The sequence below is a fragment of the Bos grunniens genome, chromosome 6 (assembly GCF_055505025.1).
Source record: "Bos grunniens cultivar Pamir isolate PY7600 chromosome 6, Bosgru_T2T1.0, whole genome shotgun sequence".
NCBI lineage: Eukaryota > Metazoa > Chordata > Mammalia > Artiodactyla > Bovidae > Bos > Bos grunniens.
Genome location: NC_141170.1, coordinates 45,433,713 through 45,460,936, shown reverse-complemented (window position 1 = coordinate 45,460,936; position 27,224 = coordinate 45,433,713). Strand labels below are relative to the sequence as shown.

The window sequence follows — 27,224 nt, the reverse complement described above, 5'->3', positions numbered from 1 at the left end:
AGTTATCTAACATTTTGAGCCTCAGTTTTGTCACCTACAAAATGGGGTAATAATAAGTACCCAGGTCTCATGGGATTTCTGTGTTACAAGCACAGGGCTTCCTTGCTTTCTGGCACACAATAAGCACTCAATAAATGGCCACTGTTATTTATGATTTCAAAATAGTTATCTTAAAGTGGGATAGGATTTGTTTTCCTGGTTAAGGAGGAAGCTGGACCAAATGACTTTCATAGTGTCTAACCACCATATTCTATTATTAACCCATTTCATGTTAACTGTTTCCCCTCTCAACTCAGTCGTGCCCCTCACATCCCCATCCGTGGCATTAACAACACTATGTAGGCCCATTCATTGACTGCACCATGGGCATTCAGATGTGTGACTAACTTAACCTTCTCAACCACTCCTTGAGGTTGGGGCTGTCTCCCGTCTTACAGAGCAGACAACCGAGGCACAGGAAAGTTGAGTGATTTGCCTAAAGTCACGAGGCTTAAAATGGAAGAGCCGGGATTCAAAACCAGGCAATTTGGTTCTAGAACGTAGGTTCCTAGCCAGCATCCCATATTATCTTATAAGTAACCTAAAACTCTGCCCCAACATATGGACCAACCAAATACAGTCAACTGGTCAACTGTGTGCTGCAGCTGATGAAACAGTGGTACAAGATCCAGTGCGTGCTTTCAGTCTCCATCGTAGACCTTCCAGCTTTACACCCCAGAGCGTCATTCCTAATTATCAATTTCTCTCCCTCCCTTCCCACAGAACACTCTTACCCTTGATGGACCAGTGATATAAATATGCATTCCCATTCACTTCTGGGTTTAGGGTTAAAAAAAACTTGACTCTACCAAGTTCCTCTGCTAGTGATACATACCAGGTCCCTGGAGGGCTGGCTAACCCTGAGCTTAACAGAGCCCTGAGCACAGTCAGGCATCTCAGAAATGCACTTAGATGATGACGAGGGGGTTGCTCTAACAATGAAAAGTTCCCAATAAAGCTGTCAGGACTTGAGAGGACCAGTTCCACCACCCCACCCCTGCTGGCCTGGGAGCTGCCACTGGGGCATTGCTGGCTCCCCACCCACAGGGAACCCAATCCTCCTGGATCAACTGACTCCATGCCTCTGGCTGCAGCTGTTCGTTTCCTCTTGTTCCACGTGTTTCCTCCAGCACTGATGGCTAATGCCCTCTCTTTTAGAAAAATGACCTTGCTCTCCATACAAGTAGGGGCCACCCATTCCATCTACAACAGAAGTACACAGCTACTTGATTCAGCACAAGAGTATCCTCTCTGCGGACTTCCAGTCACTTTTTCAACCAAGGTATTACACTGTCTTGTGATTTCCTTTTTTTCTCTTAAAATGAAAACAAATTGCAGGTGATCCCTTGCATTTTGTGTTGCTAAAATTCACATTCTGCTGTACTTCATTAGTAAAAGCTCTTTCCCCACCACCTTTCCACAAGGCTCTATGAGATGCAAATAGAACCATTTCAGTTTTCCAGTTGAACAGCCAGGGAAAAAAGTAGAAAAAAAGGAGCAGCACCCTGCTTATCTCCATGTTACACATTAACATGGTTCTCCTTTGCAGAGGTTCTTCAAGGTAAGCACACTTTAAAAGTCAAATAACTGACAGAATAATTACCACAGCACTCTAACATCAATGCGAATGCTGGGATGCAGTCTTCAGTTGAATTCTGCACCAAAGCGTCAGTCTTCAGGAATGTAACAGAAAATGGAATGCAAAGAGAAAGGAATTTCCCAATTTCTCCACTAAGATGTGATTGAAAATTATAATAGGGCTCAAGGGAAAGAAAGCCCACAAGTCGAGTTTTCTATGAAATTTTCCCAAGGTCTCTGGTCCGACAATCTCTCCCCTGCTGAAACCTATCACTTCTGCTTTGCTCTCGCACTCCTGTGCTAGAGGTCTCATTAATAATGATGATAATCAGTAATAATAAAAACTATTATTCTTACCATCGCTACTAATACTGCCTCTACCACCATTTACTGAGCTTAATATACGCCAGGCATTGTGCAAGCTTTCCCATATTATTTCAGGAAACTCTTACAAGAATCGAACGTTCATTAGCCCCATTTTCAGGTGAGAAATCAGAGGCTCTGAGAGGTAAATAACTCGCATAGAGCCTACCAGTCAGTACCAGGGCCAGGAGTCTACAGTAGGTTTAACTCCAGAACTTGCGTCCTGATCATGATTCCCAGTTTTCTGAGTAATGGCCCTTTGACATGAACCTCCCACCACAGGGCTTGCAGGGCACTTGAATGAATGAATGACTACGTGAAGGAACAAGCCAATAAACAAGTGAATGTGCTTTCTGAAGACTTTTTCAAGTAAAGTTCTCTCTCTGCCAGAACACCAAGAAATGTCTAAAATTGAGTATGGGAATTCTCAAAATGAGATCTTTCCTCCACATCTTTAAAATTCAGCAAAGAGGAACTGACACGATTGCACTCTACTTCCGTTGGTTCTTGGTGCTCCTGGCCACAGGCATAATGGCTGAAATAACCGAAGCTGACATATTCAAAAGAACCTTGATTTCAGAGACATGAAGGTTTTCACCAAAGTTAACATCAATGTCTTTTCTTCCAATACTGAACTCCCTTCCTCCCACTTTAGAGGGAGCTTGCTGAGTAATGTTTACTCTTCTTACTTTTTATCTAGTATTATGGAGAGAGAATATCAATCTTTACCCACATCTCCTCCTGCCAACACACACCCAAACGACCCATGGGCATGAAAGTGTTCAAGCCGTTAGATCAGCACTACCAATGAAAGTGTTCTGGGTCACAGAAACCGTGCTGCTTTCTTTCCCCCATGAAGGGGACATCTATGCTGGCTCCATGCTCTTTCAATGTCTCCTCCCTGTCCTGGGCCAGCATTCCCAGAATTCCTTGGGTGGGCTGAGGACGCTGAGAGGTGCCATCTGGTCCATCTCACCTTTCCTCCTATGAGAGGCAAGGCCAATTTCCTCTACAGAGCTTCCCCCTTTTGTCAGCATAGGAAGTGAGCATCCCAACTGGGGTACTTACATTGTGCCTTAAGAGGATGTCTTGGAGCACTCCTGGCCTCTGGGTGGGAACCAGCGAAACTTGACCTAATTGCCTCACTTAGCTCTAAACTTCCCTGGTAATCACTCTGGAGTTGTCTGATCTTCACAGATCCCATTCCTCTCCTTTTTTTGGCAAGCACCCAGGTATGGGTTCTAAGTATAAAAGCCTGGTAGGCTGTTAAAAATGGCTGCTGTTAAAATGCTTAAGAATTATGGAGGGAGGAAGCTGCTGTTTGGATTTATTCCCCTCTGCTCCCTCCCACTCACACCATAGACTGCATAGTTTCCCCTCAGAAAGGAAAACATTCTTGACCTCTGTTTAAATGTTTATCAGAAGTTGTCTCGACTTGCGGAGTCTCTGAAGTCACATTTAGTATTAGTCACATCCTTCTTGGTGTGTGGTGTAAACCTCCTATCAGGCCAGGAGAAATACTTGGACTTTCTGCAGAAACCATTTGGTGTTGGAAGCACCCATTCTCAACCAGGGCTTTTCACTTAGCCCAAACACAAGCAGAATCTGAGCAAAGAACCTGAGTTTCCTGATGGTGTCAGGGCTTCAGTTTTGAATAGGTATGAAAAAAAAAAAATCCTGGGGGACCTTGATTTTAAAACAAAGCTCTAGCATAGAGCCTGGAACCAGTGGAGGTTCTAGGTCCTCAGCACAAAATGAAAAACTCAGAGTTTTATTCTTGCTCCAAAACACTCCTACTTTGGAGTAGGAAGGCAAACCGCTTTGACTTTTTTGTTCTTCAATATTGATAAATTAGTTTCTGCCTCAGAAGTTTTTTAAGTAGTATGTATCTATCAGACCCTGTAGCTGACGGGCATTGTATGTAGAATAAACTAGGTGATGCTGGTGTGTGTGAGAGACAGTTATGACTAGAGCAGTAGAAAGTGCACTGGTCTGGCAGGTATGATAAGTGAGTTTTGGTACCAGTTCTCACCAGAGGCAGGTTACACATTCCACTTGTCCTCAGTTTTTGCATCTTTAAAATGAGAGGTTTGAAGCAATTATCTTGGAGGTCCTTTGGGGGCCAAGAATAATTTCTGATTTTTGCCTCTAATATCTAAAGTTGAGAAAATAGGAATAAGCTTCAGTCCAAAGGACATCAGTCACAATAAGAAAGACTTTCCTGAGAACAATATGGGTTTGCAAAGGACACCCTGGAATTTCTCCCTCTAGACCAGTATGGATCTTAAACTGCTGTCCAAGAGGACTCTTCCAGGACACATGGTTTGGAGCTGTCATGTTTGCAATCTCATAGACGGGGATGATACAGAGAAGTGGGTAGTGGATAGTTAATGGTGAACTAAAATATCACTTGAGAACCATTCTAGATCTATGACTCTACACTTTAATTAGTTTTTTTCAGTAATTAAAAGAAGGGAAAGAAAATACCTTCACAACTTTAGCAGCTTTTATCATGTTACAAAGGGAACACCAATGCTGTAACGGTATAGTATTTTTTAAAATTTTGTTGGTATTTAACAAAACACAAAGTACATGCTCATCAACATTATTTACGATAAAGACTCTCAACAAAGTGGCTATACATGGAACATACCTTAACATAATGAAGGCCACATATGATCAGCCCATAGCTAACATACTCAATGGTGAAAAGATAAATGCTTTTCCTCAAAGATTATGAACCAGACAAAGATACCCTCTCTTGCCATTTGTATTCAACATGGCATTGGTAGTCCTATCCAGAGCAATTAGGCAAAAAAAATAAAAGCATCCAAATTAAAAAGGAAGCAGTAACACTGCCATTTTTGCAGATGACATAATGTTACATAGAGAAAACCTAAAAACTCTACCAAAAAACTGTTTGAACTAATAAAAATATTCAGTGAAATTATAGAGTACAAAGTAAATATAAAAAAACCAGTTGCATTTCTATATGCCAACAATAAACTATCAGAAAGAGAAATTAAGAAAAGCAGTCACATTTACAACAACATTGAAAAGAATAAAATTCTTAGGAATATATTTAGCTGAGGGGAAAGATCCACACACTGAAAACTATTAGACACTAATGAAAGGAACTGAAGAAAATACAAATAAAAGAAAGGCATCTATTGCTCATGGGTTGGAAGCATTAATATTGTTAAAATGTCTATACTATCCAAAGCAATCTTAAGAGTCAATGTAATCTCATCAAAATGGTATTTTTCATAGAAATAGAAAAATTTCCTAAAACTCGTATAGAAGCACAAAAGACCCTGAATATCCAAAGAAATCTTGAGAAAGAAGAAGGAAGCTGGAGGCATCATGTGTCCTGACTTCAAACTATATTACAAAGCTATAGTAATCAAAAGAGTATGGTATTGGCATAAAAACAGACACACAGATCAATGGAACAGAATAGAGAGCCCAGAAATAGCCCAAACACTTATGGTTAATTAACTTATGACAAAAGAGCCAAGAATTTACAATGGAAAAGAATAGTCTCTTTAATAGCTATGTTGGGAAAACTGGAGAGCCACATCAAAAGAATGAATCTGGACCACCATATTATACCAAACACACACAAATTATCTCAAAATGAATAAAAGACTTGAAAGTAAGACCTGGTACCATAAAGCTCGGAGAAAAAACATAGTGAGTAAACTCCTTGACATTGATTTTGGCAGTGATTTTTCAAATCTGACAACAAAAACAAGTGAGACCACCTCAAATTAAAAAGCTTTTGCACAGCAAAGGAAATGATCAACAAAATGAAAAGGTAACCTACCAAATGAGAGAAAATATTTGCAAACCATATTATCTCATAAGGGGTTAATAGCCAAAATATATAAAGAATTCATATTCAATAGCAAAAAAAAACCCCCACAAAATCTGATTGAATAGGCAGATGATCTGAATAGACATTTTTTCCCAAAGAAGACATACAGATGGCCAACAGATACACGAAAAGGTGCTCAGTATCACTAATCATCAGGGAAATGCAAACCAAAACCACAATGAGATAACACCTCACACCTGTTAGAATGGCTACTATCAAAACACAAGAAATAACAAGTGTTGGTGAGGACATGGAGAAAAGGGAACCCTTGTGCACTGCTGGTGGCAATGTAAATTGGCGCAGCCACTATGGAAAAACGTATGAAAGTTCCTCAAAATATTAAAAATAGAACTACCATATGATTCAGCAATTCCACATCTGGGTATTTGTCTGAAGGAAGCAAAAACACTAACTTGAAAATATATGCACTCCTATGTTCACTGCAGCATTATTTACACTAGCCAAGACATGGAAGTAACCTAAAGTCCACTGATGGATGAATGGATAAAGAAGATGTGGTGTACACACACAATGGAATAATCCTGTACATGTGCGTGCTCAGACATGTCCAACTCTTTGTGAACCCATGAAGTGTAGCTGCCAGGGTCCTCTGTCCATGGAATTCTCCAGGCAAGAATACTGGAGTGGGTTGCCATTTCCTATTCCTGACCCAGGGGATCTTCCCGACCCAGGGATCGAACCCTTGTTTCTTGTGTCTCCTGCATTGGCAGGTGGACTGTTTACCACTGTGCCACCTGAGAAGCCCACAAAGGAATAATACTCAGCTGTAAAAAGGAAGTTTTGCCTTGCAACAACAGGGATGGATCTTGAAGGCATTATGCTAGGTGAAATAAGTCAGACAGAGAAAGACAAATACCACTATGATCTCACCTGTATGTAGAATTTAAGACAAACAAAAACGGAACTCATAGATACAGAGAACAAAGTGTGGTTACTAGAGGTAGGGGGGTGGTGAAGGGCACAAAAGGTACAAAAATTTCTAGTTACAAAATAAATAAGTCACAAGGATGTAATAATGTACAGCATGGTGACTACATTGATAATACTATATTTGAAAGTTGCTGAAAGAGTAGATCTTAAAAGTTCTCATCACAAAAGAAAAGTATGACTATGTGTGATGATGGATGTTAACTAGACTTTTTGTGGTAGCCATTTCACGATATATACAAATACTGAAGCATTATGTTGTACACCTGAAACTAATATAATATTGTATGTCAATTATATCTCAGTAAAAAGACCTTTAACAAAAATGATTATAAATCTCACTATATAATACTAAGCTATTATAAAACTTTTGAGGTTGGGGGAGCTTCTCTGGTGGTTCAGTGGTGGGGACTCTGAGCTTCCACTCCTGGGGGTACGGGTTCAATCCCTTGATGAGGAACTAATATCCCATATGTTGTGCAGCACCGACCAAAAAAATTAAAAAAAAAAAACCAAACTGTTGGGGTTGGAAGTAATCTTGAGTCATTTAATCCAACCCTCAAACTGGATACAAAAGTCTGCTCTCTACCAGTTTATGGTTCTCTGCAGGAAAACTTCCAGAGACCCTCCCCCAAGGCTTTCAAATCCATTGCTACATCACCGTTGTTATTAGAAAGTTTTCCCTTAAGTGAACTAAAATCAGCCTTCCTGCAACTTCCACCACTAATTAAAATTCCATTCTCCAAAACATCATGGAATAAATTGTTTTTCAAGATGATAAAAAAAGAAGTCCATGCTCATTGTAACAATTAAAACAATACACAGTACATAAAGAGGCAGTAAATTGTCTACTTAAATCTCATGATAATCCTAACACCACAGTAACCTGTTGGAGGAGGAAATGGCAATCCACTCCAGTATTCTCGCCTGGGAAATCCCATGGACAGAGGAGCCTCCTGGGCTACAGTCCATGGTGTTACAAAGAGTCGGACATGACTGAGCGACTAACACAGTAACCTATGTTAACAGTTCATACATCCACATATTTTTTGTTTATTTTTTTAATTAAAATTTTCATATTTAGCTGACACATTGTCTGTTGTCAGTGAACAATCAGTGTATCATATGATGATTTATTAGGTCAATATACATAAAACAACTTCATTCTTTTCAATAACTACAAAATGATCCATAACATGGGTGTAGTTCTTTAAGAGCATTCAGGATGTTTCCATTTTTTTTTCTGTATACAAACTATGATACAATAAATATTCTTACACATATGTCCTTATGTATTAGTCCTTTTGTTTCTGTGGGATAGGCACCAAGAAAAGTGCTTTCTGGGTCAAAGGGTGTGAGAATGCTTAGTTTTCATAGACTTTCTTAGATTACATTCAAAAAAGTTGTTAGGGATTCTTGTCTTTGGTGATACTAATCCAGAGTGCTCATTTCCTCACATATTTCCCAGCAGTGGGAGGTAGGAATTTTTAAACATTAGGCCCAGTTGAAGGGGGAAACGCTGTACGTCACTGTAGTTCTAACTGCATTTTCAGGACCACTTGTGAAGTACAGCAGCTTATCAGGGCAACTCTTCACAGGTTTATTGGCCACTGGCAGTTGTTCATTTTAATTCACTATAACTTTTGCTTATTCATATTTGGGTTTTTAAAAAAATCATTGTATGTGAACTCTTGTTTATTACAGATATTTACTCTTTGTCATCTATTTTGCAAATAATTCCTCCATGCTACAAACGTCTTTCAGCTTTGTTTTTGTTTTTTTTCATCACCATTTATTTGTGGTGGTGGTCGTGGTGGTTTAGTGGCTAAGTTGTGTTCGACTCTTGTGACTCCAAGGACAGCAGCCTGCCAGCCTCCTCTGTCTGTGCAATTTCCCAGGCAAGAATACTGGGGTGTGTTGCCATTTCCTTCTTCAAGCGATCTTTCTGACCCAGGGATCAAACCCACATCTCAGGCATTGAAGACAAATTTGTTACTGCTGAGCCAGCAGAGAAGCCCCATTTATTTGTGGTACTGGTTATCATGTAGCCTGTAAGCTCATTGAGAGCACTGAGCTGGTTTTTCAGTACACCGCTATACCTTCAGCATCTTAAATAGTGCCCAGCACATAGTCGGTTCTCAATAAAAATGACTGAAGAATACATAAGCTTAAAACTTTTATGTAGCCAGATCTGTCAATCCTCTCCTTTATGATTTCTGGGTTATCAGAATAGTTTTATTACTTTTAATTTTTTGCAATTAATCCTTTAATCCAGCTGGAATTTTTTGTTCAAAAATTTTTTTTTTCCTATTTGGAGTTCAGGGTCAAATGCTTTACCCTACTTCCTACCACATACAAATTCTACATTAATACAGGAATACACCCTATCACTTTATGTGCTATTAAAATATCTTTGCTTAAGAGCAGTGGCCCTTGAATGGCTCACTCAACTATTATGTGATCTCGCAGTTAGAAATGTTTGGCAAAAGAATAGCAAAAAGAGATGAGATACTATATATAGAAGCATTTACACTATGGCATCAGGAGAAAAAGGAGTCAGAGGACTTACCACCTTATGGTGTGGAGGTCTGAGAGAAAACCCAACAGGTTATCTAGACAAAAGAGCCTAGACAAAATTCAGAAGATAAAACAGAAACCAACTGAGGATCCATCAGAGTTTCTAGAAAGGCTTCATCAAGCTTATACATGCTACACAGATAGAGACCCTGAGACCCGGGAGAATGTAAGGATGATAAATAAGACCTTCATCAGGCAAAGCACCCCAGAGATTACAAAATTACGGAAATGAGATTATTTGAAATGAACCCTTCTCAATTAGTAGATGTTGTTTTTAAAAGTATTCAACCACAGGCAACAATGTCAAAAGCAAGGAGATGCATGTTTTTGAGGTAGCAGCACTGAAAGCAAGTAACCTAAAGGAGGGCTTCCCAGGCTGTTCAGTGGTAGGAATCTGCCTGCCAGTGCAGGAGACCTGGGTTCAATCCCTTGGTTGGAAAGATCCCCGGTAGAAGGGCATAGCAACCCACTCCAGTATTCTTGCCTGGAGAATTCCATGGACAGAGGAGCCTGGTTGGCTAGAGTCCATGGGGTTGCAAAGAATTGGACACAACTGAGTGACTGAGCATGCAAGCAATTAATTGTTAATTAATTTGGTTAATTCTATCTTTAATAGCACATAGAAATAACCAAATGAATTCATAAATAATTAACCAAAAAATAAAGATAATTTGCTTTTTGTGATTTCCTGTTATATTTCTCTCTTCAGCTCTTTTTTACCTCTCCACTGGAAAATTTTTAAAATTTTTATGTAATTGGTGCTGAGTTGAGCCCCAGGAGAATAACTTCACAAGCAACCCAGGTGCTTCTTGAGAATAATTCTACTTAGACAATAAAATTATGTCACAGGATTGAATGTGGTTGACTATACTTTATTATAGTCCAGGAACCTTAAAGATAGAAATCATACCTTATTCCTTCTATATCCTGCCATAATTCAAAGATCATTTTGATATATTGGTCAAGAAACCATATTTAAACCTCTTCCTTTTCTCCAGTTGTTGTTGAGTTGTCTTGCAATCACAAGGACCTAAATCACTCCCCAACTGGCTCTGTCTTTCCTTCCTCTCTACTGTTCTACTTTCCTGCTCACTTTTGATTCTACTTCCACAAATTTCTCCTGGGTGAAGGACCTTGTCCTGGAAGGGAGCCCTAGCCGGTCAGTTGTGAGAATTCATGGGGCTCAGACCGCTCAGCTCCACAGGGCCTTCCACGGTTCCCTTGCACTCACCGACTAATGGACTGGGTGCATCACACTTTCCAGGAGCGAGTGCTTGTTGGCTATTCTGAAATTTTCTTGTTATCAGGTCTGTCATCACCTCATTATTTTCCTCTGCTTCCATCTACAAAGCTGCTGACATCATGCAGGTCTTCCAGCAGAGATGGCTTGCTTTAACCCACTTACTTTACAGGGCTAGCTTGCTACCTTTTGTGTGGTTAAGTGTTGTCCAGGGGGTTTTGATTTTGGTTATCTAGTGGCTTTATTTTTACTTTTGAAAAACAGTAAAGTGAAGTCGCTCAGTCATGTCCGACTCTTTAGGATCCCATGGACTGTAGCTTACAAGGCTCCTCTGTCCATGGAATTTTCCAGGCAAGAGTACTGGCGTGGGTTGCCATTTCCTTCTCCAGGGGATCTTCCTGACCCAGGGATCAAACCCGGATCTCCTGCATTGCAGACGCTTTACCGTCTGAGCCACCAGGGAAGCCCTGGTAAAATACACATCATAAAATTTACCATCTTAGCAATGTTTGAGCATATAGTTCATAGGGTTAGGCACATTCATATTGTTGCACAATAGATCCTCAGAACTCTTTTCATCTTGCAAAACTGAAACTGTATCTATAGCCACTCAACAGCTCCCTATTCCTCCTTTCCCCCAGCTCCTGGCAACCATCCTTCTCCTGGCTGTTTTTCTGAGGGGATTGAATTCAGAGAGATCAACAAACTCTGTTGCTGCCACCGCCCTGCTATTAAATCCTAACTCTTGGAGACTGGAGCCTGTGTTCCATACCCACAGTGCCAGGGTAGCACCTGATAGAAAGAAAACACTCCTATACTTAACTGATGAAGGAGTCATTCTTAATTCCTGTTCCTTTTGGCAGGGTGATAGGATGCTTTCTTGTACTCATTAAAGTGATTGATGGTTAACATAAAAGTTGCCATCTTTATCTGGACTGATGCCTTTCCAGGCCAATATGCAACACAAGCTCCTAGGGGGGAGAGCGCTGCCAACTCTTGATTACCCAACTAACGGAGGGCGGGGAAAGGAGAGACTAGCTCACATGGATGCCGATTTTGAAGTACCTGATATTTTGCTGTGTATGAGTTTGTTGTGGCAGATTTCCTTACTAATTACCTTTGGTTCAGGCTGACATTATAAAATAAGCAGCTCCCAGGCCCTATTTGCTGGTAGTGATTTGAAGGGAAGGTATACACGGGGTGGCCTATTAAAAAGTAGACATTTGACACAGATGTACACAAGGTAGTTAATTGGGCATATTTGAGAGTTGTTGTTATAGTAATTGGTGAGATCAAAGGGAATACAATCTTGCATTCATATAGGGCTTTACAAAAAGCCTTCAAATCCATTACCTCACTTCTTTCCCTTGACTCCAACTCTTGAATACAGGCCTTGATAGTGTCACTTCACAGTGAGGAAATGGACAGGCCTGGGAGGTTAAGTAATATAATCACACATTTAGTCAATGTATAATCAGCACTGTTTTCTTCTCAGGTTAGTTTCTTATTTAAAATTTTTAAAATAATTTTATAAAAATTTATCATAAGTTTTACCCTGTCTTTTTTATTCTTAATACCATATAGTCATATCCTCTTTTTAAATTTATTATTATTTTAAATTAAAGTTTAATTGACCTACTAATGTTATGTTAGTTCCACATATTAAAGCAAATAAAGCACTAACTCACAAATGTGTTAGCCATCATTTCTGTTAGAGACTTAAGGAGTAAAATATCGTTACTTTCAAAATGCTCTCTTTCAAAATGGTCTCTATGAAGCTCTTTGGCACCTTTCATATACGACTTCTTCCCTCTTCCCATTGAATTTTGGGAATGACATTTTTCTAGAAAGCTCTTTTTTTTTTTTTTTCCCAGTCATGATATGTTTTATCACCTGATTCTCAATAGTGACTGGTGATTGATTACTGTTCAGTGAAATCTGATGGGGTCTATGGACTCTCAAACACTGAAGTCATCCCTTAAGTGTGACTCTAGCAACTGTTTCTGAAGTCTAAGACTAAAAACTGCTGCCCAGCTATGGCAGACACTTCAGGTAGGCCCTAATCGCCACCCTCCTCAGTCTTTCTTGCTGCTAGAGGTAGTCAAGTGACCCATTTTCAGCCAATGAAATAGACGTTTGCTGAGAGGAGAGGGTATGGGAACCCTTTGCTCATTTGGTAAAATGAGATGACAGGCACTGCCTTGGATGAGGACTCAGTGATCGGAGGTACTGTAGCCTCCTTGTGACCATCAAGCATGAAGTCAAAAACCACACACAAAGGATGGCAGAGCACAAAGACTGAACCTGGGTCCTCCATGCTGTTATTGTTGAGTTGTTAAACCCACACCAAGAGCTGTCTACATCCAGACTCTCTGTTCTGCAGGCAACTCCACCCCTTCTAAGGGAGCCGCTGTAGCCAGGTTCTCTGTTACTCCCAGCTGAACACATTCCTTACTGATGGACCAACTGTTGCCCTTTTGTGTTATCCTTCTTCTTCCCCTCTTCCCCAACTCCAAGCATCTCCTTAAACATTGCAGGAATTGGCATAGAATGGCACTTTCACATCAGGTTACACATAACCTAAAAGTATTTACAAACTGAAATATAATGCACACTCAATTACATGACTGATTCTGAAAATCGCTGACAAGTGTTCACCTCTGCTTAAGAATTTCTTCAGTCTGAGATAAATGTCACGCTTCCATGAAGCATCTACCATTTCCCACTTTTTTTGGGCAGTGTCAGAGGTCAAGATCTTCTAGTTCTTACGATGCACTCCGTTGGTTTTAGGGATCTCTCAGTGGGTCACATTCCACAGAGATATGAAGCAGATGCACATGAATGCATGCAACACAAGAAAAAAATATGAAAACTCTCTGAGACTCAATTTTATTCAACTCATTAGAAATTTAATTTGTTCTTATGCTCTTCAGTGATACTGGTTTTATTTTTTTAGAAAACATGTGAAAGCAGAGATTTACCTGGTTACCTTTTCTAACTTATTTTGGATTTTCTTCAGAACACTGAATGGCACATTGGTTGGTTACTTCACTGAGCAAAGCTTACGGATCCAGGCAGTGTGCTTGCTTTGGGAACTGGATCACCTGTAATTAACCAAGTTAATCACAAGCACTTGGGGAACAATTATATCATGCTATATTAGACAGATGCTACTGCCAAACCTTGAATTTCAGTTATTTACTAAAGCAACAGCTTTAGGATCTCTGGAGAGTGTTCTTCAAAAACACATATATGGTTTAACAGAACAAGCACAAGTATATGCATTTCTATACTTTAGTAATAATCAGAGTAACTGAAAATTGTGGAACCGTAGCATATTAGCAATACAGGCAGTTTAAAGGAGACACAAGTTTAAGAATGGAAACTGAAATTCACAGATTAAGAACTGGAATGAAGTATTTCTTATGTTTAGCTGTCTCTGAAACTCAATTTTAGCTTCCTGTGGCTTTAAATGTGGGTACACATGTGTGTCCATCGACACCACAGCTCACCTGAAACCCTTCCCACTTAATTAGGCTCTGCTTGGGCACTCAAACTGAATCATGGTTGCCTAATATATAATGTGAGGACAACACACCACAGGGTTCTGGTGGGGATTAAAAAGGTGTTATATGTGTGCACGTATGTGAAAATTCTTATAAACTGTACTGCACTATGTTAAGGTCTTGTTAGTATTCCTCTCTCCCAAATATGGGAGAAATTCCACCAGAACAATTACACACAGCCTCTCCATTTTATAAATATATTTTCTACACATGTTTAGTTACTCTCTTAGCTGGAATAATTGCCTAACAGAGGACTATTGTTGCTGAATGTACTGGAGATTAAAGGATTTAAGGAAAAAAGAAACCAGGCTTTGCCAATCTCTAAGAACCCAAGGAGAGCTCCAAGGACACGTGTAGTAAAATGTTGTAAGTAGGTCCTTTTCCAGTTTTATGAAGTGGAGCAGGCCATAGGCTCTCCCAGAGAGGTGGAGAGTAACAGTGTATCTCACCCTGAAACAAAACAGGGGTCAAACCATGGTCTCAGTATTATGCACAGAACTTGTATTTAAAGAGATGCTAAGAATCAACTATATGTGTATTTGACTGTATGTAGTCAGAGTTGTGAAGGCTATTTTTTTTCTTCTGTGAAAAAATACTAAAGACAAACCTTCCAAATTTCACAGTTTTTTACTGTTTACATCTCACATAGATGGCTGCCACTGCAACATTTTTAAGCTACCCTGGCAGGGCTGCACGGACTTTTTATAAACCCCGGTTCAGTGATGGAAGAAGAGTTCTAACTGATCTGATCTACTCTCAATGCCTGGAAGTCTTGGATGCAAACTAGGGCCCTTGGGTTTTTGGCCAGTCATTACAAATCTCATAAATAGGAACTGGGCTTAAGGAACAACTCTCAATGGTCTCTAGGCCATCAGAGAGGGACAGTCACAAGTATAATCCAAATCTGAAGATAATTAAAAAGTAATTTCAATGGCATATTAAAATGTTTTGCTTTTGGCTTTTTGTTTTCAGAAAATGTGTTTAAATTATTTTGGAGAGACTAATTTTTAAACAAATCCATCAATATCAACATATATCAACATTTTAAAAGAATCTTCACACCTTTGAATAAGTAAGTCTAATTTGGGATCTATTCTAAAGAAACAATGCAGAAGAAATAAGATCTATAAATCCAAAGATGTGAGTTTAAAGTTTATTTTTGATAGAGGAAAACTGGAATATATTATGGCTCATTCAAATGCTTATGCAACATCATATATATTTATAAAACATTTTAAACATATGGAAAATAATTATAAATAAAAACAAGATGTAAAAAATACTGTCAAAATGGTTATATAACATATGCCTAGAAAAACACTAGAATAAAATAAAATATGAACTTGGTAGAATAAAAACATTAATGATTTCAATGAATTCTACAATTTTATTTAATGTTTTTCTTAAATAACAAAAAAGATATTTATTGAAAATTAAATTTAATTCTGGGAATTAACATTTCCGGAACACACAGCTTAAATTAATTTAATTAACAAGGCTATGTAAGTCTAGAATTTATAACCCACTGTGGTTTGTCCAAAAAGCTAAACAACTGCAAAATATATCCTCCTGGTCTCAATAGGTCATTGCACCTGTTTAAAACTTAGCTTTTACACATTGCCAGGCCAAGGTGAATTTACTGCATATTTTTTCTTAGCATTACCAAAGTATTTAAACACCATCTTAAAGATTCTTTTGGATCAATATTCTATTCTTCCATTCTGAGCCGATGAAAACAAAATTCACTCATCTCTCCAGAATGTCACTTTAGGCAAAGTAATAACTAAGTTTATACTATATCTTTAGGCCTAGTATATTATTTACAAGCCCTTAGGTCTGTAGTTAGGATATATTCTTAGGCCACAAACATGAATGTAGCTTTGCTCATCTTTTCCCTCCAGTATGAATTGCACAGAATTGCAATTCAATTGCACAGAGTTGAGATGAGTACATATATGTGTGTGTATCCTTTGCTCCCATGCATTCTTACTGACCAGATTTACAAGGAGCTTTTTTGTTTTAGCCTAACTCCACTTCTGCCTTGCCACACTTCACAAACCACCAACTGGACCACAGGTTTGTGAGCTCCTTACAGAAAGGGCATTATCTTTTTCCTCACTGCAAATTTCCTTGTGATGGCTCTTTGCACAGCATTTACAAAAAGCAGGCACTTGACATGACTGACAGGGAAATCATTATAATTTTCCACTTCTGATGACAGTGAAGGTCAGGCAACCTTTGTTTCCTGAGCTAAGTGATGGGTGAGCTCAGTTAGGCCAGGGTAGAGTTTAACTGCTAAGCATAAACCTGGAGAGCGGGGAGAGGCCTGGCTGCAGGCGAGGTGAGGGATGATACCCTGAGCTTGGCTCTGTGTGAGGGGAGGAAGGGTATGAGGGAGGTCAGCTGGTGGGAAGGCTGGAGGGAGAATTGGGAGGGCCTTCGTGCACCCTGTGAAGATTTAGTAAAATCTGCACTTCGCATCAGTGCCTGTGGAATGGGAGTCCTGCTTGCAGCGGGGTGCAGGGCAAAACTAGAGACTGGCCACAGGGGCGCAGGGCAAAACTAGAGACTGGCCGCGGGGGCGCAGGGACAGCACATGTGTTTGTTAACCTGGGTCAAGAGTCCAAGAAGAATCTTCTAAGCGCCTGTTAAACAAGCACCTCTAGGCACCAGAACTAAGCAAAGGAGGCATAACCCCTACGTGTGCTCTGATTTCAAAAACCCTGGCAGTTCCCTAATGCTTATCACTGATCTGACCCTTCCCAACAGTGTTGGTCATCATTATTTGTGAGTGCTGTATGTGCAAATCCACCTACTTGCTAAAATCTATTTATAACTCCCCCTCCCCGCAAATAAGATCATCCTTGGACCTGCACAGAGTGGCAAAAACTGTGAGGCCCCAGCTGAGGTCAAACAAGACAACATTCCACCTTCTTGATCCTGGTCTCCCACTGTGACTTTGCAGTCTAATACCACTGAGAATTCAACAAAACAGATTACAAAAAGCACTGAGCTCATGGAACTTAGGTTCTAGTGACATGACTGAAAGACTGCATTGTACAGATTTAGGTGAACACCTAAAGCACCGTGGTACTCAAACTTTCATTACTACCAACAATACTGATGGATGTAGAAATATTTTCATTCTGTAGATTCAGATTATGGCACTGAAATAGTCAAGGAGATAAAAAGCCGCCAAAGCATCAGCCTGCTTGTGCTGTATCCAGTGACCATTTTTTCTAGGGCTTTCGCTTCCTACCATGTATCAGATAGCCTGAAAAGTCATCTCTGCTGTAAAACACTAGAAGCTGGATAAATTGAGCATAATTGGCCTCTTGTTATTATAATTATCCCAAGGAAATGATGCTCCCTCAAAGACACAGTAAGTCTTTTTAGGACCTTGGTTCTGAACCTAGCCTGGACCTTAAAATCATCTGGGAAGCTTTTAAAAGGCTCGCTGCCCAGATAACAAGAAAACCAGTGAAACCAGAATCTTGGCACTGGAACTCAGGCATCAGCATTTTATAAAATTCCCTAGGTGATCTGGTGTCCAGCCAAGGTCCAGAACTACCACTGTAGAAGGTGACGGTGTACCTACTGCATGGAGAGGCATTAGTCCCAGTGTTCTGTCAGCTTGTTATTCAAAATGACTAATGCTTGGGGAAGCCGAAAAGTTATGCAGCTTCTTAAATCTTTTCTCCACACCCTCATTTCTTGTGCTCTCCCCTCTATACTGGGAGGTGGATGTTATCACTTTTCAGATGGATACAAAGAACCAACCTAAGTGGGTACCTTCCTGAGGCTAAATGTGCCCATTGATAGTTAAACAGTTCATTTTTTAAAAATGAGCTCCTGCCAAGGCTACATGTGAAAGCCAAAGCAGAGATACATGAATCACAAGCAAAAGATTTTATTATTTCTATCAATGAGTCTCTAAACGTCAAGGATAACACCCAATATGTACATAATGGATACTGATCGTACTTTTCCTCTGCCAGTCTCTGTGATTCTGGTTCACCCTCCTCTTTGGAGACAGTACCTCCATTTCTAAACAATGAACCAACCAACAAAACCGCGCAACATTTCCTATATGTGCAGGGAAAAAACAGACCAGTAATTACTGAATTTGAGTGTCTCCTGAATCCAAAAAGTCCTCTATGCATAAAAGATGTTATTAGAAAATACTGTGTGTGACCTGAGCTGGAACATGGAAATATTCCATGCTGTGAAAACAAAGTGAATCCTCGGGCCAGCATCCGGGGGGTTCCCATGTGATTGTCTGCATTTGGACTCCCTGCCCTGGAATCCTTGAAGAACAAGGACAAAAGCCCGATGGACGTTTCCAGGGATTTGTTTATAAGAACATTATCCTGCCTTTTTGTTTGCAGAGATCTAAACACTGGTTTCAGATCTCACTTGAAGATAGTCTGGATTGGTTAAAATGAGACATCACATGCTACAGTCAAGGCACTTATAAACTAACTCATACCAGGGTTTATGATGCTAATACCAGTAAAAATTAAAATGAAACTGTATTTAATGAGATTTTACTACATGCCAGGTACCAGGGCTTTCCATGAATCTCACTTAAGCTCCCAAGAACCCCAAGTGGCAGACGTTATTATTATGTTTGTTTTGAAAGTAAGAAAACTCTGAATTGAGGAGGTTAGAGTCACACAGTTAAGTGGCAGAGAGGACTTTGCCTCAGGTGGTCTGAGTCCCAAGTTCACACTCTTGACCACTCTGCTATATTTCCTTACAAATAACCAGTCACGTTTTGGCTTCTGTGCGACCAGCACAGTCACAAGAGTTGAAGACAAGGGTCAGATCTGGGGTCAACCTTGCTGCTGCTGCTGCTGCTAAGTCGCTTCAGTCGTGTCCGACTCTGTGCGACCCCATAGATGGCAGCCCACCAGGCTCCTCCGTCCCTGGAATTCTCCAGGCAAGAACACTGGAGTGGGTTGCCATTTCCTTCTCCAATGCATGAAAGTGAAAAGCGAAAGTGAAGTCGCTCAGTCGTGTCCGACTCTTAGCGACCCCGTGGACTGTAGCCCACCAGGCTCCTCCGTCCGTGGGATTTTCCAGGCAAGAGTACTGGAGTGGGGTGCCATTGCCTTCCTTGGGGATCTGTTAAACCCATGGTCACCAGGGGGTGTGCTTGTCTCTCCTATACCCTGGACTGGACCTGAGATGGGTCACAGGGTTTGGGGCTGATGCATGGAATGGATTAGGCTCCTAAAACATTGAGAAAGCTTCCTCCCAAAGGAGTGTTAAGACAAGAGGGGACAGCCATCTCTCGCATGACATGGGCTGAGCTGGCTGCCTCTAGGGGTGGATGTCAAGTGTTTGCTTATTCACCGTCTTCTGCGAGAAGCCAGGAGATGGCTCATGAGTCTGGGGATGGAGTTGAGGGAGAAGACGGAGCAGAGCTCACCATTTATAAAGTTGCTGGCCAGGCTCTGTAGCTAAGAAAGGGTTGAGACGTGGAGAAAGAAAACCCCCTTTCTTTGCACTCCATCAAACAGGAAAAAAGAGCAGTCTGTAACGACAGGCCAGGCAGAGCAGGTGAAAGGAAAGAAGCCTCAGATGGGGCAGGACTGCAGGAGGGGGCTGCTAACTTGCCCACATCACGGCTGGGTCCTGAACAGGCCTGCCCCGGCCCTGATAGTTATCTTTTCATGAACCACAGGCTTAGTGGTACAGCAAGAGCTAAGCTGGATCACCTTCTGCCTTCTGCTCTGCAGCTCTGATCTGAGACACACCTGAGCAGAGAGGGGCCTTCGGCTCCACAGTCCTGACCTGTCAAAACTCAGGCAGCATCCTGATCTCTGCCCTGGCCTGGCCTCTCCAGCTGGGCTGAGCATCTCTAATAAGCGGCCTCACTGCAAGGGTCCCTCGCTCCGACTCCTCTCACTCAGGGCTGCGCTGCCACCCAAGCCCTTCATTCAGGATCACAGGCTCCACGGCTTCCTGAGGGGGGTTCTTTGGAAGCCAGGGCTGCAGTGTAATTGCTACAGCTGCTATTGAAATTCACTCTTGGATTTCTGTTCCCTGAACAGGAAGTTCTGAAAGCTCCCACGGAGAAGAAGCAGGCTTTGCATCCTTCAGGCTTGGTCTGTTCCGACAGATTCCTAAAGCCTCATTTCTGTGTGGTCTCTTTCAAAACCTTCTGAAGGTGCCAGGAGATCTACTTCTTGATAAAAATTTTTCTCCCATGCTTGGGGTCAGGCCAAAAAATTGCTGAACAGATGTTAGATCTGAAGCTTTCTCAATTCAGCCACTTGACCGCCGGCCTGCTAATCTGCCCGGATGTAAATGAGATGTCTTTGAGCTTCTCTCACTCAGGGAAAAAGACAAGATTCCCAAAAAGCTGGAGTCATCCCCTCCTCAAGAAAAACAACATGAAAGAACAGAGTGATTGGAGTCAGCTGCGTTTATGCCTGTTAAGACTATTAGAGTGCTCTCTTTTTTTTTCTTTGTCAGGAAGTCACAATGGATTAGACTTAATTGAATCCTCAAACTCCTACATGGATTTTTCTTCTTTGGCAAGTTGTCACTTGACTGACAAAAAATACACTCCAGTCCCTAAAAATGCAAATTCCCTAAAGAGAGTATACGGACCTATGTATGATGAACTACTGCTCAGATGTGGAGTAAATATTATTATCCCAGCCAGGAATATTGATGGTTCTGTGCTGGAGGGGCAGGCCTCAGTCAGCACTCAGGGCTGAAACCTCAGATGAAAGTCCACACTTGAGTGTGTGGGCAGTCTTCTTGGGGATCTTCTCCTATACCCTACTCAGAGTTACCAGAAAGGCCTGGCCAATGACCAAACACCACACACAAACGGTATCTTCCTAGAGGTCCTGCTTGGGAGAATCTTCATGCCAGCTGCCTCTAGCATACTGGACCTTTAAGAGCCTCTTGGTTGAGGAATCTCCCTGGTAGTCCAGTGGTTAAGAAAGAGCCTCCTGGTTGCAACTAAAGAGGCTTGCTCTTAGATTTGCAATCTGACCCTCGAAGGGCCAACTCTAGACTGGGCACTCAGGGACCTGTACAGAGTCCCCTTGGAAACATCCATTCATAGAAGGCATATCATCTTTCGCTGAATGTAACATATTTATTACAAGTTGCACCACACTACCACAAAAAGCCAGTTGAACCATGACATCAATTCTGTTATCATACAGAATTTCTTTTATGCTATTGAAAAAGCTCTTTCAGAGCAGTTTAGACAGGAATGTATCTTATATCTCTTTTGTTAACTCATCAAAAGGAAAAGAGAAGTAAGATAAATTCATTAAGGTCTTCCTAACACTTTTTCACACCCAGGAGTTTGACTTTTGTGAATCAAACTCCTGCCTTCAGAGAAGGCAATGGCAACCCACTCCAATGTTCTTGCCTGGAGAATCCCAGGGATGGGGGAGCCTGGTGGGCTGCCGTCTATGGGGTCGCACAGAGTTGGACACGACTGAAGCGACTTAGCAGCAGCAGCAACACTTTTTCAGAAGTGTTTCAGCTGCAGAAGAATACCTAGATTTATGTCCTAGAACTGCTAGTTACTGGCTGTGTGACAGCTGACCTTCAGTTCCCTTATTTGGAAGCTGGGATAATAGCTCCCCTTACCTTCCAAGGCTATTGTGTGGTTTCCGAGGAAACATCCACGGAAACCCTCAGTAAAGCATTACACAAACACCAGTTATCATTATCACACCCTACAAGGCACTCTGTAGAGTTTTGGCCCAAAGGAGTTTACAGAGTAGTCAATAATGGTTCCTTACATTTTTTGGTGCTGCACAGTATTACAGAATGATTTCATGTCCATTCTATAATCTGACCTTTGTGATAATTCTGTGAAGTAGGGAGAATACACTGTGCCTTCATTTATGCAATTTATATATAATAATATATCTTAATTTATATATACTAATTTAAGTATATATAATTTATGTCTTAATTTATATACATATAATGTTATTCTGAGGTTTTTGAGGGGGTTGCTTTTTCATAGTGGTAAACTCTACTCTGAACATGTCAGCTCTCCTTGCCTTGCCAACACTCTTCTGTAAGTAACTTCATAGCATCTGAATGGGGCTTTGTCAACCCTGGGTTACTAGGTCTGTTTTACCTGGTCTGAACCTTTCTTACCTTTCAGACTTTGCAACCTGGACCTGCTTTCAGACCCAGGCAATTTCATGCATGACTCCTCTCTCTGTAACCCATGGCTTGGTGGAGGCACTGAGAGGGCAGGGTTCTTGCTAGGCTTCAGCTATTTCTGATTAACCTCACCCTGCTTTCCTTTGCAGGATGGTTAAATCAAACTCAACAAGTTAAATATTTTAAAAGCACTATTTAGAATAAGAAGAAATTTCTCGAGCCTTGGGAATCCATGTCCATTTCCTCTGAGTTCCTTTATTTAATAAGTTATTTTTGGCTGCCCTGGGTCTTTGCTGCTGTCTGCGTGCTTTCTTGAGTTGCAGTGAGTGGCGGCTACTCTTTGTTGCAACGCAAGGACTTCTCATTGCGGTGACTTCTCTTGTTGCAGAGCACAGGCTCTAGGTGTGCGGGCTTCAGTAGTTGTGGCACACAGGCTAAGTTGTCCATGGCATGTGGGATTTGGGCATCCGGACCAGGGATTGAAACTGTGTCCCCTGCATTGGCAGGTGGATTCCCAACCACTAGCCCACCAGGGGAGCCCAAGTTAGTGTTTTCAAAGGCATCAGATCATTTGCCATTAATCTAACTTGGGACAAAACGAAATTCAACTATTTTACACATTAATTTTAAGTCATAAATAAACATCCCCGCCCCCCCCCCGGCAATCAACCTTTTTTCTTTTTCCTGACCTCCTCACTTTGTCTCAGAGGCTTCATGGAGGCGATGGGATACTGGTGGGGTGGTGGTCTTAAATCAGGCTGAAAGAGCCACACAGATCAGGCTTGGCAAAGTTTCCCTTGGGTGTTTCTATAGTCCTTCCCATTCTCCTATGCCACTCATAAAGAGTAAAGGACTCACTGGGAAAACTTTAAAATTTCCTAACATAACCAGGCTCATTCATTTACATATTCCTAAATCTTCTTCCAAAGTCTTCTTCATCTCAAAGCTTTTTAACAGTGCTACTCCTGGATCTAAATTACAAAAAAAGGTTACACTCATATGCTCCCTGGCGTAAAAGTTCTTTTGATAATATTTCAAGGTTCTTTTTTTTTTCCCCCCAAACAGTTGGCTAAAAACAAAATGTTATCTGTCTTACAGTTAAAAACACAGACGAGGTGAGATCATTTGTGAAGCAGCTTAAAGTAAAGGAAGCACCATAATCTTATCCACTGGGGGAGGAATTCAGAACGAGGGAAGGCTGGCTGGCCTTGGATTCTATTCAAGGGAGTTCTGTCACTAAACTACACAAAAGAGAGCCTTATAAGGCAGTTTCTTCTAGAAGGCAAATCTATGACAAACCCAGAGGGCAAGCTCTAGAGAAAGATGGGAGAGCGTATTTAAGGGCATTAAATAAATGTCTTCTCAGCTCAGTCACTCCATCTCATACGTCTAGAATGTAAAACGTCTTAAAAGACCTTTCATAACCTTATAACATCATCTCCCAGACACTTCCCCTCCTCCCTTAGGTTATCTCTTGGTTTCATAAAAAAGAATCTTTGAAACAGAATTCTCCTGACTCCCACCAGAGCACATTACAGGATTCAACAGCTTTTACTGCAAGTTCTTACTTGTGTGTAATCGAAAAGTGCCTCGTGGCTATTTAATTCCAAGCCTGTTAATTTGTCTCCTGAAGAATTGCAGAACAGTAGGTCAGGCACCTTCCATTTAATAACTAATTCCTAAACCATGAAGAAACAGTAACTTGTTCTTTGGATTACTTTCCTCTAAAAGAATCTTAAAGCAACATATGGAATGGGAGAAAATATTTGCAAGTGTTGCAACTAACAAGAGTTCAATTTCCAAAATATACACACAGCTCATACAACTTAACAACAACAAAAAAAGGACTCAATCAAAAAATGAACAGAAGACCTAAACAGACATTTTTCCAAAGAATACATACAGACGGCCAATAGGCACATGATGCTCGACAATGCTATTAGAGAAACGTAAATCAAAATGACAGTGAGGTACTACCTCACACCAGTCAGAATGGTCATCATCAAAAAGTCTACAGACAATACATGATGGAGAGTATGTGGAGAAAAGGGAACCCTCTTACACTGTTAGTGGAATATAAACTGTTAGAGACACCATGGAAAACAGTATGAAAATTTCTTAAAAAATGAAAAATAGAGCTACCATATGATCTAGGAATCCCACTCTTGGGCAAACATCTAGAGAAAATCATAATTCAATAGATATATGCACCTCAATATTCATTGCTGCACTATTTACAATAGCCAAAACATGAAGAAACCTAAGAGTCCATTGACATATGGAAGGATAAAGGATATATGGTCCATGCTCAGTCACTCAGTCATGTCTGACTCTTTGTTACTCCATGGACTGCAGCCCGCTGGGCTCCTCAGTTCATGGGATTTCCCAGGCAAGAATACTAGAGTGGGTTGCCATTTCCTCCTCCAGGGGATCTTCCCAATCCAGCGATCGAACCAGTTTCTCCTGTGTTGGCAGGTGGATTCTTTACCACTGAGCTACCTGCTGCTGCTGCTGCTGCTGCTGCTGCTGCTGCTAAGTCGCTTCAGTCATGTCTGACTCTGTGCGACCCCATAGACAGCAGCGCACCAGGCTCCTCTGTCCCTAGGATTCTCCAGGCAAGAACACTGGAGTGGGTTGTCATTTCCTTCTTCAATGCATGAAAGTGAAAAGTGAAAGTGAAGTCGCTCAGTCATGTCCGACTCAGCGATTTTCCAGGCAAGAGTACTGGAGACCGAGATACCTAGGAAGCCTCAAAAGAAGACGTGGTACATGTATACAACTGAATACTACTAAGCCATAAAAAAGAACGGAATAATGCCATTTGCAGCAACATGGATGCAACTAGAGATTATCTTATGTATTAAATGAGAGAGAGAAAAGACATATGATATCACTTATATGTGAAATCTATAATATGGTGCAAACTTATCTATGAAACAGAAATAGACTCAGTAACATAGAGAACCAACTTGTGGTTGTTGGGGAGGGGGAGTTGTCAAGATGGAGTCCCTCTTTTAAGATGCTCCCAGTCTAGTGGGGAAGACACATTCAAAGAGCCCTTTTCAGGCAGTGGAAGGTGCTATACTAACTAGAAGAGCTCCTTCTTCTCCCAGGAGCTCTGCTCCATTGCTGAAATCCTCACAAGGGCCCTCAGCATGGCTTGGCCCACCCCCACTTAAAGCTGCTCATCCACCCCTAGTTTCTATGCTATTTCCCTTGTGTACATTCTTCACAGTACATACTATGTGAAACTACCTGTTTACTTGTTTGTGTTTAAAGTTTATGATAGATGCCATGAGAGAGGGATCTTGTCTATCTTATTCAAGGCTGCTTACCCTGAGACTAGAAAGAGCACCTAAAAATTCATATATTCATTCATTCAACATATATTCAAAGCATTTACTAATGCCAGGGACTGATTTAGGCCCTTGAGGAGAGAACAGGGAGTGAAATTCCCCTTCCCTCATAGAGCTTGTTTTCAAGTTGAAAAATGAAAACAATGGATATTCATTGAGTGCTTTCTATGGATCATCTTACTGAATCTTCACAACAGTTCTATGAGATAGGTATGATTGTAATTCTTATATTACAGGTGAGGAACCAAGGCCCAAAGAGGTCAAGGATCATGCTCAAAGCTAAGTAAGTGGCAGAGTTAAGATTTACACCTGGGAGTCTGGTTCTGGAGCTCAGCATCTTAACTATTCTGCTAGAATGCCTTGTGCTCACATACACACAGTACATGTGCAATAAATACTAGCTAGAAAGCAGAGGAGCTGAATAGGTATTTTCCCCAAGAAGACATGCAGAGGGCCAATAGGCACATGAAAAGATGTTCAGCATCACTAATTGTTAGGGAAATGCACATCATAACCACAATCAAGTACCACCTCTTGCCTGTCAGAATGGCTGTTACCAAAAAGGCAAGAAATAACAAGTGTTGGTGAGGATGTGCAGAAAAGGGAACCTTTGTACACTGTTGGTGGGAATGTAAATTGGTGCAGAAACTATGGAAAACCATATGGATATTCCTCAAAAAATTAATAATAGAACTACCATATGATACAGTTATCCCACTTCTGGCTACTTACCCCAAGAATACAAAAACACTAATTTGAAAAGATAGAGGAGATGGTTAGATAGCATCACCAACTCAACGGACATGAATTTGAGCAAATTCTGGGGGATAGCAGAGAACAGAGGAGCCTGGAATACTGCAGTCCATGGAACCGCAAAGAGTCAGATACAACTTAGCAACTGAACAACAAAGTCTGAAAAGATATACGCACCTTAAGTTTATCATAGAATTATTTACAAAGGTACAATAGCCAAGATAGGGAAACAGTGTTAAGTGCCCAGAGACACATGAATGGATAAAGATGTGGTACACACACACACACACACACATATATATATACACACACAATGGAATATTACTCAGCCATAAAAAAGATTAAATCTTATCATTGGTGACAACATGGAATGGATCTTGAGGGTACAGTGCTAAGTGAAGTAAGTCAGAAGGAAAAAGACAAATACTGTATGATTTCACTTCTATGTGTAATTAAAAAAAAAAAAACAACCCAAGACCCAAAATAAATGAACAAACCAAGCCAAACAAAAACAAACAGGTAGCTATAGAGAACAGAGCAGTGATGACCAGTGTGGGTGGGGTGGGGTAGACAGCAAAATGAGTAAAGGGGGTCAACTGTATGGAGACAGATGGAAACAAAAGTTTTGGCGGTGAGCACCCTGCTGGGTATATAGAAGTAGAAATATAATGTTGTATACTTGAAATGTATCTAATGTTATAAGCCAATGTTACCCCAGTAAAAAGTAAAGTAACATCCTCCACCTCCCACAGAGTATATAGACAGACTCA

At 40.9% G+C, this 27,224-nt stretch overlaps 1 protein-coding gene across 2 annotated transcripts in view; it reads right to left on the bottom strand.

The window, feature by feature from the left end:
* Positions 1 to 27,224, bottom strand: part of IGFBP7 (insulin like growth factor binding protein 7) — a 77,776-nt gene that overhangs the window by 44,776 nt on the left and 5,776 nt on the right. Inside the window, exon 1 of one of the 2 annotated variants that reach the window (XM_086405610.1) lies at positions 3,049 to 3,362. The exons of the other annotated variant lie outside the window; for it this stretch is intronic. Coding sequence (XP_086261736.1) covers positions 3,049 to 3,184 — 136 coding nt within the window. The 5' untranslated portion in view covers positions 3,185 to 3,362. Of the gene's footprint in view, positions 1 to 3,048; positions 3,363 to 27,224 lie in introns of those variants that run through there. 2 annotated transcript variants of the gene reach the window in all.